This window comes from Microtus ochrogaster, chromosome 2, assembly GCF_000317375.1.
Source record: "Microtus ochrogaster isolate Prairie Vole_2 chromosome 2, MicOch1.0, whole genome shotgun sequence".
Taxonomy (NCBI): Eukaryota; Metazoa; Chordata; class Mammalia; order Rodentia; family Cricetidae; genus Microtus; species Microtus ochrogaster.
The window spans coordinates 13,084,932-13,095,748 of NC_022010.1; the positions used below are offsets into that span (position 1 = coordinate 13,084,932).

General features: G+C 50.5%; 1 protein-coding gene across 1 annotated transcript in view; it reads right to left on the reverse strand.

The window, feature by feature from the left end:
• Kmt5a (lysine methyltransferase 5A) overlaps positions 1 to 10,817 on the reverse strand; it is a 23,428-nt gene that overhangs the window by 6,119 nt on the left and 6,492 nt on the right. Inside the window, exons 2-5 of the mRNA XM_005344383.3 lie at positions 10,615 to 10,739; positions 9,362 to 9,518; positions 5,264 to 5,483; positions 4,826 to 4,913 (exon numbers count right to left, since the gene is read on the reverse strand). Of these exons, the coding sequence (XP_005344440.1) occupies positions 4,826 to 4,913; positions 5,264 to 5,483; positions 9,362 to 9,518; positions 10,615 to 10,739 (590 nt within the window). The remainder of the gene's footprint in view (positions 1 to 4,825; positions 4,914 to 5,263; positions 5,484 to 9,361; positions 9,519 to 10,614; positions 10,740 to 10,817) is intronic.

A 10,817-nucleotide genomic window follows, 5' to 3' on the forward strand; every position in this document is an offset into this window, starting at 1 on the left:
AGAGCTAGTTCCAGGACAGGCTCCAAAGCCACAGAGAAACCCTGTCTCGAAAAACCAAAAATAAATAAGTAAATAAGTAAATAAATAAATAAATAAATAAATGTTTAATTTACCAGGATCTAAAAATCAGGACTCTAGAGCTGGCAAGATGGCTGGGCAAAGGCATTTGCTGCTAATTCTGACCATGTGAATTTATCTCCAGAACCCACACAGTAGAAAGATGGAGCCAACTCCCTTAACATTGTCTTCTCTGACTACCACACCCAAACCATGGCACACGAATGCCACAGCTCCAAGTAAGTAAGTAAATGGAAAATCTGGATTCCAACTTCATGTGAAATCATCATCACCATGAACTGGGCACAGTGGCCTATGCCCACAATCCCAGCTGCTCAGGAGGCTGAGGGAGGACGTTCACACATTTGAGGGCAGCCTCAGTTACATAGTGAATTCTAGGCCAGCAGAGGGTAATCTGGCAAGGCACATCTTTAATCCCAGCACTCAGGGGGCAGAGGCATGCGGATCTCTGTGAGTTTGGAACCAGCTTGGTCTATAGAGTGAGTTCCAGGACAGCCAGGGCTACACAGTGAAGCCCTGTCTTGATAAACAAACAAGAGTAAAAAATGGGGGAGGGTGCAGCACTAAGGAGATGATGCCTGCTCAGCATACGGTTTAATGCCCAGCACTACCAAATGCACACACAAATGGATGAATCACAAGGAGCAGATTAGAGAGGCTTTACTTGGTTTTTTTTTTTTTAAGCTTTTTCGAGACATGATTTCTCTGTATAGCTCTGGCTATGCTGGAACTCAAACTCTATAAACCAGGTTAGCCTTAAGCTCACAGAGATCCGCCTGCCTCTGCCTCCCGAGTGCTGGGATTAAATGCTTGTGCCACCACAGCCCGGCTCTGCCTTTGTCTCTCAAGTATAGACATTAAAGTTAGGCACTACCATGCCCAGTCCTTTTGAAAGTAAAAAATTTAGCACCACGCTTTTTACTGTGAGGGAAGGAACTCAAAATCCCCTCAGTAGACTCTCCGATAGTGAGAACAGGCATACACGCTCACTCAACGCCGCTTTACTATACACCTTTACACCATTACTCTCTCCAGTTTTGAGACAGTTCTACCTTGAACTCAGAGATCTGTGGGACTCTGCCTTCTAAGGGCTTGGATTAAAGCTTGTGTCACCACTCCAGACTTTTCTACAGTAAGCACAAGACTAGATATCTTATGGACAAGGTACAGGCCTCACCTCCCCCCACTGCCTTATCTACACCTCCTCACCAGCTACATAGCCAGCAGCTCTTCCAGAAAGCCGGGTCTTCAGCCTCTAGGCCTCTGAGCAGCTGTGCTTCCAGCAGAGTGACCTTTTCCCTCCTCGTCTGCCTGCCGTCTGTCTGCCCTTTCCTCCTTTGTTCCGGAGTTCTCAAGACACCTTTTCAGGGAGACTGCAGACTCCTGTAGACCGCGGGGGCCTTAGGCTCCACCCTCTACCAAGCTGCTCTAGCTCACTAAGCAAATAAATATTCAAAGGTAGCCGGGCGATGGTGGCGCACGCCTTTAATCCCAGCACTCGGGAGGCAGAGGCAGGCGGATCTCTGTGAGTTCGAGACCAGCCTGGTCTACAGAGCTAGTTCCAGGACAGGCTCCAAAGCCACAGAGAAACCCTGTCTCGAAAAACCAAAAAAAAAAAAAAAAAATATTCAAAGGTATTCAAGGTTGATTTTTGTCTTCCTGGCAGGACTGGTGACTGCAAGGAGGGTTTCCTGCCTGGGAGACAAGGACACTAGAGCTGCTCTTCAGCACCGGCCGCTGGAGTGCTTATTCCCTGACTACAGGTGCCTGAAACTGTTCACCACAGAAAACCCTAGCAGGGACAGGGGGCGGGAGTAGATTCTGGATGGACACACCTTGTGGCAGTTAATCACTCCAGTGTGTACAGAAAGGATGACCGATGAGGGGTGTAGGCACCTGGAGATTTTCCTGTTGGGACTGAACACAACAGGGAGGAGCTGAACCGAGGAGAGGTAGGCCAGGAGTTTGAGGCTTCTCAAAAGCCAGCCCTCAGTTTCTTAAGGATAACTTAGGCACAGACAAAGCAGGCCAGAATGCAGAGTGGGGTTAGAACAGTAGTCCTGAGTGAAGATGGACAGGAAGGAGGACTCCTTATGGTCCTCAGGTGGTACCAGAAACAGAACGGAAGCCAGGGCATTGCCAACAGTTACCATTCTTACTATGCTGTGGTTGCCACACACCAATGGGCACGGCAGCCAGTCAGCGATAGGGCTGGGAGCATCTCTCTATGGCTTGCTCTGTGCACAAAGCCTATGGCCCAAATCCCTCTCTCCTGCTCTGAACTCTGTACCTGGCTTTGCCCTGCCAGCTTGTTATTCAGCCTATGAGGTATCCCAGAACTTGGCACTTTGATTTCACTTTTAGTCACTTGGTCAAGAATGGTATCTCTTGGTCTACCTAGTAACCCAGTCCCCAGTCTAGCCTAAACCCTCTGACAAACCTAGCCGCTATGTCCTCCAGCTTTCTCAAGAGAACATAGACCCTGCCAGCAGCAGCCACAGCCACATCGTCCTGGGCAGCTGTCACTGCACTGCTACAGTCAACAGCAGGGCACAAAGCTCTTTCAGCAGTGCCAAGACAAACAGCGAGGGGCACAGTGTGGCTCTTGCTTGTACTGTTTCCTGGTCTAGTAACAGGGCACACTTTCCTTGCCTGCAGCTTGTCTGCTGCAGGAAGTCAGTGGCCTGTGTCACACACGTCCCTCTGCAACCTTCTGTCTCCAGGCACAAGAGTACACAGCCTCAGCTGCCCCCCCCACCCCCCCATGGGGCCTGCTTTGGCTCCTGCTTGGCTGGGAGGAGCTCTGGGCTCTGTGGCCTGGCACCACCTCCGCTCTGCAGTGCTGCCTTTGAGAGTGACCTAGCACAGCCTCCCACTGCTGGCGGGTGTTAGAACAGCTCATTCTTGGCCAAAAGACACTGTCTTTGACAAGAAATAAAGCCAAAGCTATTGGGGACATGGGGAGGGAGGGTGGGAGAAGCAGACCCTCCTCTCTTTGGGTTTGTTTTGTAAATAAAGCCATATTAATTAACAGGAGAGAAGATGACAGAGCTCCGTAGCTCTGCCTGCGTTATCTGCCATCTCAGATCATCTGCAGCAGATCAAATGATTCTTTCCTACGTGGAGGTGACCCGGAACCTCCAAAGTCAGAAAGACCTACAGGGAAATGGGGGGGGGGACCCTGAATCACTGTATGGGAACAAGGAGGCATCTGGCCATACCCAAGGGGTTCAGAACAGAGAAACAATGACCACAGTACACTGCAGCAAATATTGACAGGTTATCCACTGGGTACTGGACATGTGGGGCCACATGAGCCGGCTACCTTCCTGCCTACCGGCCACTTGATGTTCAGCTGGGAACAGACAGACAGGAGACCTAGGAAACGTGTGTGTGTGTGTTAATTAAGTGCCATGTGTACTTATTACAGTACAAAAGGGTCTCATGTAGCCCAGGCTGGCCTCAAATTCTTTAAATAACTTAGACTTGTACTTCTGTTGTTTGTTTTTTGAGATAGGGCTTCTCTATGTAGCCCTAGTTACCAGGAAGATATTACATAGACCAGGTTGGCCACAACATTAGAGATCCACCTATCTCTGCCTCTGGAAAACTGGGATTACAAACACACCACACCATTCTGTGCCTGGCCTTGAACTCATGATGTTTTACTTCCTCAGTCCTTGGATTGTATTATATACCAGATCCACCAACTCCAGTTTATACAATGCTAGGGATGGAAACCATGGACTTCCAGAGGCATGCTAAGCAAGGACTCCAACTGAACTACCTACCTGGCTCCAGGAAGCCATTTTACTTGAGCATTTTGCTTTAAGACAGTTTTACTATGCAGCCAACGAGTTTTACTGTGTAGCCTCAAACTGTATTATCTCCTGAATGCTACGATCAGCACACGACAGCTATCACAAATCGATTTCTTTAATCTTACTAACAACTTACCAGCAACAATCTTTCTTTTCTTTTTTTGAGGCAGGGTCTTGCTATGAAGCCCTGTCTGGCCTAGAACTTGCTGTCCAGACCAGGCCACTCTCATCCAAACTTACATTGAGCTCTCCAAACTCTGTCCTGAATACTAGCTTCATGCCTGGCCTTTACCTTTATATTTTACAGACAGGAGAATTGGTAGCATCCTGACACAGTTACCCCTCTGCATATGGCAAGCAGATCCTAATTTGTTCACAGATACAAAGGTCCCTTTAAGAGACAAGTTCTACTCCCAATCTCCCCCACTACCCAGGCAAGCAGCTCTTGCCCTCTCCCCGCCAATAAACTCCACACTTAAACTATGTCTGCATGGCATATTCTGTCTCGAGCAGTGGTTTGGGCCCAACCCGCCATCAGGCACCATAAAGGTCCTCTGCCGACAAGTTACAGCAAGAATGTACTACACGACGGTGTCTAAGTATTTCTAGCACTGTTCTTTAGGAACGTCTAGATGGCCGACGTCTAGATGAAAGAACAGGTAACTTCCTCCATGATTCTAGGTTCTAAAAGGCCTGTCAACAGGCCCTGGAAAAGCCAATCAATTTTCTATGCCATGAGGTACAGCTTACAAAGTTCCCTAGAGCGGTCTTAAACAAGCCTGCTGCTCCACCAGAAAGGCAGAGGGAGCTGAGGATGATCTCTGCTAGAGGAAGAACAAAAGACACACTCCAGGCTCCGCCTACACATATTAAGCAAAACCCATAGGCCACCATGTTCCTCCCAGCTACAGCTGATCAGACCCTACCTGTAGCTCAGCCTTGCTCTTCCTGGAGCTCCTTCGCACCGGGTAGAAATCTGTAAGCTTTCTATTTTGCTGTGTTTTCCCTTGAGACCTGGGTGAGAGGGGAGGGAGGAAAATAAGCACAAGGCCTACTGCCCTGCTCAGATCCAGGAGGCGACGCCCTGTGTTTCTCAAACACCTTTGTGTACTGGGGCCTCACAGCTCCTCTGCACACCCACCTAGGTGGGCCCCAGTTTCAAGGACAACTGATCACTCCCCCTCCCTGGAGAAGAGACAGGGAGGGAGGCCTTGACCTTTGGACCCACCAAAGACAAAGGGAGACACCAGGAAGTGTGCTGACTCAGTAGAGGCCTGGCAGTGGACTACATAACCACAGCAGGCACCGGAGCCAGGCCACAGGAACCAATGCTCTATGTTAGAAGAAAGCACCAGGATACTTACTTTTTCCGAGGGGCCTGCTTGCCCTTGAGGGGTTTTTTCAGGGCCTGCTTGGCAACTACTATATTGGTAGAATCACATGACGGGGGTGGAGTTTTTGGAGGCTCTGCTGCTTCAGATTTTTGGTTTGGAAAAGGAGCCAGGGGACCTCTCCTGGCGTCTTTGATCTTCTGTTCATCAGACTTCACGGAGCTTCGGATTGTATTCCCAGCATTTCTTTTCTCTGCAGAGGGGGTGGGGTGGGGGCAGGGATTTACTCTATGCACTGGTATCACATGCGTTCTAAGAAAGGCTAAGAACATCATCATGGGAGGGTCCTGAAGTGGTTGGACCCAGTGTCTACTAACACTAACCAGGCAAAAGTACTTGGGTCTATGCTGACAGAAACATTGGCAAGGAGAAGTGGTCCTCTGTATGTGGACATAGGAGATAGCCTGTGATCATGTGAAGTACTACTGTGGATGATAATGCTGGCCTGAACGTTCAGCCAGCAGCTTTCAGACATTGGATTTCAGAACCAAGGAAACAAGCTCAATTCTCAAAGCAAGAGCTAGCTAGCTAGCTAGCACTGACGGGCAGAGAGTGACGGGACAGCGTCCAGATTCTTCCCACTCACTTCAGACCCTTAGTCAAACAAACGTTCCTTCTAACAAGGTTGAAGCCTGCTCCCAGAGGTACTCAGGAGGGCACCTGGGCATGCTGGAATGCATCCTGCAACAAAGTGCAGAGCAAACAGACTTACGGCTAACAGTGCACAAGCCCTGTGCTGGTGAATCATGCTATTTTTAAAAACGGATCTAATGATTCCCCCCCACCCCCGTCAGACATGGTTTCTCTGTAGCTTTGGAGCCCGTCCTGGAACTCGCTCTGTAGGCTAGGTGGCCTCGAACTCAGAGAGATCCACCTACCTCTGTTTCTTGAGTGCTGGGATTAAAGGTGTGCTCCACCACTGCCTGGCTTTAATGATTTACTTTTTAAAGTAACTAATATACTACACAGAGATATGAGATGGCACAGCAATTTTGGAAAAGTTTGGCGGTTTCCTCGCAAAATTAAACATATAATTACCATAAGACCAGCAATTCCACACTCATTCATCTACTCAAGATGATTAAAAACACATGTCTACACAAACATCTATACACGAAACGTGGTAGCTTACGCACAACAGCCAGGAAAGCAAATAACTCAAGTGACCATCAGCGGATGAATAGTTAAACAAAATGTCATCTGTCTACAAATGGGAGATGATTATGATTCAGCCTTAAAAAGGCATGAAGCGTTGACATACGTACTACATACAACATGGACAGACTTCAAAAAACATACTGAGTGCCGGGCGGTGGTGGCGCACGCCTTTAATCCCAGCACTTGGGAGGCAGAGGCAGAGGCAGGAGGATCTCTGTGAGTTTGAGGCCAGCCTGGTCTACAAAGGGAGTTCCAGGACAGGCTCCAAAGCTATAGAGAAACCCTGTCTCGAAAAACCAAAAAAAAAAAAAAAAAAACATACTGAGTGAAAAAGGCTACATATCCTATGACTTCATTTGCATGAAAAGTCAACAGACAAAGCTGACCCCAGAAAGGAGTTTCAGAGCTGTGCAGAACTGTGGGGGATGGGGGTGTTCTTTGTGGGGCGATGAAAATGTTCTGAATTTAGACAGAGGTGGTGTTGTGTAACTCTCCAGATACTAAATTGTACACTCGATTGTACACTTCGGAGCTGGGGCATAGCAAAGAAGGTAAGAGTAAAACCCTGCACGATGGCACACACCTGTAATCCCAGCACACTTGGGAGGTGGAAACAGAATGCAAGGTAAAAGCCATCTTCAGCTGCATGGGAATTTTGAGGCCAGCCTGGGTTATTGGGGGTGGGTGAGTTAGGATGTAGCACAGTGGGAAAGTGCTTGCCTAAGTCTCTGGGTTCTACCCTCAGCTCTATAAAATAAGCAAATATACTTTGATGCCTGAATTATAGCTCAATAAGCAAAAGAGGAAAAAGAAACGCATCAAAAGCAGAAGGAAGTCGGACATAGGGAGCCGGGGAGTCGGCTCAGTAAAGTGAATGCCACATCAGCATGAGGATCTGAGTTTGGATCCCCAGCACAGGCATCAAAAAAGCTGGGGCTGGGGGCTTTGGGGAGGGTATGAGACAGCTTAGCAGGTTACGGCACTCAGTGTCTCAGGACCTTCATGGTAGGAGAAAACTGATTCCTGTGAGTCTTCCTCAACATTCTCACTGACACACACACACACTAAATATAATTAAAACAAAACTCCCGTAAGTCTATCCAGGTCAGCCCACTCCCTTCTTGGCAGGAGGCAGGTGTAACCCCGAGAGTATGCAGTGTCTGTTAACACCTGTGACATGTGTCTTGCCACAGCACAACTGAGTTAAAGTCTAACCTTTCACAGAAACCCCCACACCCTAGTCCCTGCCATTTAGCAGCACTAGGAACCGGCACACCAGCTTGTGAGCCCCCATCACCATGAACTCTGCTCTGTTTAGGAAGCAATGCAAGGTGGCTAAGGCCTCAGACAGAGTCCTTCGCCCACACCTGGGTGGCAGATGCCCTCCTAACAGCTGCAGGCACAAGGACGTAGAAAGATGTGGTGATGGCAGTGGAGCCAAGCTGGCAGCTGCTAACACCCGAGGCCCTTCTACACACAACCCAAGGGGTGAGACATGATTCCTTCTCTCAACTGACAGATATGACAATCAGGCTCACAAGAGAGCTGCAGTTTGCCCAAGCCTCCTCCCTCTTTTCCAGTGGCAGTTACAGTAGGAACCTAAGCTATTTTGAGACTGACTCAGACAACATAGCCCTGTGCACGGGGGTGGAGAAAAAGGTTCAAGCTGAGGGTAGGCCCCTTCCCTCCCACAGCCATAGGGCTCAGATACAAGGTCAGAGCTTGGGCCTTAGCACTTCTGACCATTTCCATTAGGGAACACACAGCTTTCTCCTATAAAGCCGATGACAGCCTGGGGGCCCTGCTCTGTCTGGCAGGGTTCATCTATAAGGAGTGAGGCATGGGGGTAGACAGGAGCCCCAAACTCCTCACTAAAGGTTTGTTTTGTTTTCCCTAAGACAAGGTTTCTCAGTGTAACAGTCCTGGCTGTCCTGGAACTAGACCTCTTAGCCCAGAGTGGCCTTGAACTCAGAGAGATCCACCTGCCTCTGCCTCTGCTGGGGTTGAAGACACCACTGCTGCCTGGCATTCCCACTAAAGCTTTAAAAGGAACTATCTGGAAGAAAACAAGATTCTTGGAGGGTTCACCTTGTTCACAGGGCTAAGTGGAGTATTCTTTGTGGTGTTAGGAGGTGAGCCAAAGGCCTCACACTTGCTCAGCAAGCGTCATACCACTGAGCTGCATCCCAATCCTACTCATTCTGGGTGGTGAGGTGGGCAAAGGCTCATCCTGTAGGCCAGGCTTTGAGACTACTGGAATCCTGATGTGCCCCCCACAGAATTGTCGATACCCACGTGTTCTTGGTTTAGTCTTTCTTTCTATGTTCTTTTTCCTTTTTTGTAAAGAGCACAGGATCAACTCCAGGGTCTCACACCTTACGTAAGTGCTGTACCACTGAGCCCTGCCACCAGCCTACACAAAATAACTCCAAATCTCACAGTCAGTGCATGCTGCTTTGGAAAGTAACACAGAACACCTGAACGGAGAGAAACTGAAGAAATGGGGTCAGGGCCCGCCATACAAGGACAGTGAGCGGATCCACTGAGGTCACTTCACTCTGCAGCCGCCTGCGCCGCACAGTCTGGATTCACTTTTTCTGCATTCTTAACAACCAGAAGCCTCTCGAATCGCAGGCCAGGTGTGTTATTTTTGCAATGTGGCAAGACACGCCTGAAGGATATGCTAACTCTTGTGAAAGTCGGAAAAACCTGTCAGACCACAGGACACACACCCTGACACATCCTGCTCTTTCCACCTGTGTTTGCTTCTCACCAGTGAGAAGGAACACAGTTAATATCTCCCTCACACTTGGCCCTGGGAAAGGGTGCTGGGGTGTGCGTGTGTGTCCCTGAGAAGGGAGGGAGGGTGTGTGTGTGAGTGAGAGAGAGAGAAAGGGCAATTTCAGGACTTACCTTCTCGCTTCCTGTAGATTCCAGCTAATGGCTTCCCCTGGCTTTTGACCTCATGGTGTGCAACTGAGTTCTCTTCCTGAAGAGGGGAGCGCATTCCAGAGCACTTGTTTGGACTCATGTAGGCATAGATCTTTGACTGCCCCGCAAACACGTTCTCCTGGAAAGACAAACATGTACTCTGAAAGAGCTTGAAAACAGAGACAATCTCACCGTATCTGAAGGGAAGACGGGGGAAATAAGAACACAGAAGACAGATGTCACCACCGCTCCAGAACAGACCAAACAGGAGACGTCAGCCCCAGGAGAGTTCTCTCAGGAGAGCTCCAGCAAATTCTGAAGCCCCCAGGTCCCAGGTTTCTGAACACATGTACTCTCTAAACCTGGTACCTAAGGAAGTCTGGCCAGCAGAGGACAAGACAGTACATAAAGCTCCAGTCCATTTAAGAAAAGAGTGAACCTACCAGCAGCAGGGAGGTCAGAATGACCCAGAGAAAACCAGACTCTGGATCTGAAGGGCTGGACTGAGTCAGGGGTTAACTCCCCAGGCTATGGAGTCAGTCACTAGCATAGAAACAGGCCTAAGGGAACCTGATTAGCCACTTGGTGCTGAGGCCAGCTGGGAGGGCTTGTATACTGCCTGAACCTTCTGCGGCAGGCCTGGCCCATCTCAAGTCACTGCAGCTCAGCACCTCCCAGTACTGTGGCTGAGTGATGGGGGAGGCCAATGAGAACTCAGGCTGTGGGCCAGCGCATTTAGGGCGGTCACTCTACTGCAAACCGCACCTTGGCGGCTAACACCGGCTGGCTCAGAGGGAGGGTCCGTACAGGTCACTTCTGCGTTGGTGTCTTTGGGTATGGAGCCTCTCCTCGGAGTGACCACACAGGAGGAGGGCTCTCCCAGAAACAATGCAGGGCCTGGCTGCCTGCTAAGCCACTAAACACATCAGACACTCTGGTCACTCTTAAGGGACGCAAGCAGGTCCCCTACGCCCTTGGGAAGGCAGCCACCTCCCCGGACCCTAGGTCTCGGGAGGGACTGAAAACGCCACAAGGCCACAAACTTTACGAGATCAGCCACTTGCCAGGGTCACGGTGGAGCGGGGCGCTACTCTTGGCCAGGCAGCAGATAAGGAAGCTGCCCCACGCCGGTCCCACTTTCGGGGGCCGATGGGGGCACCCCCCCGCTGCGCGCACGTGCGCGAGGCCCGGGCCCGGTTGGCGTGCTGCTCAGTGCGGGGAGGGAGCCTGCTTACCCCGTCGCTGCGGGGCCTCCCCGGACCCCTCTGCTCCACCATCTCCGGGCCCGGGGCCGTTGGCGCCGCCACTGCCGCTGCCGCCGCCGCCGCCTCCACCGCGCGGGGCTTGCACATCTTCCTGCCTGGAGAGGGGGGACCCGGGGGAAGCGGGGGAGGGGCGCTCAGGGCGCGGCGGCGCGGGCAGCGGGACCGCGAGGACC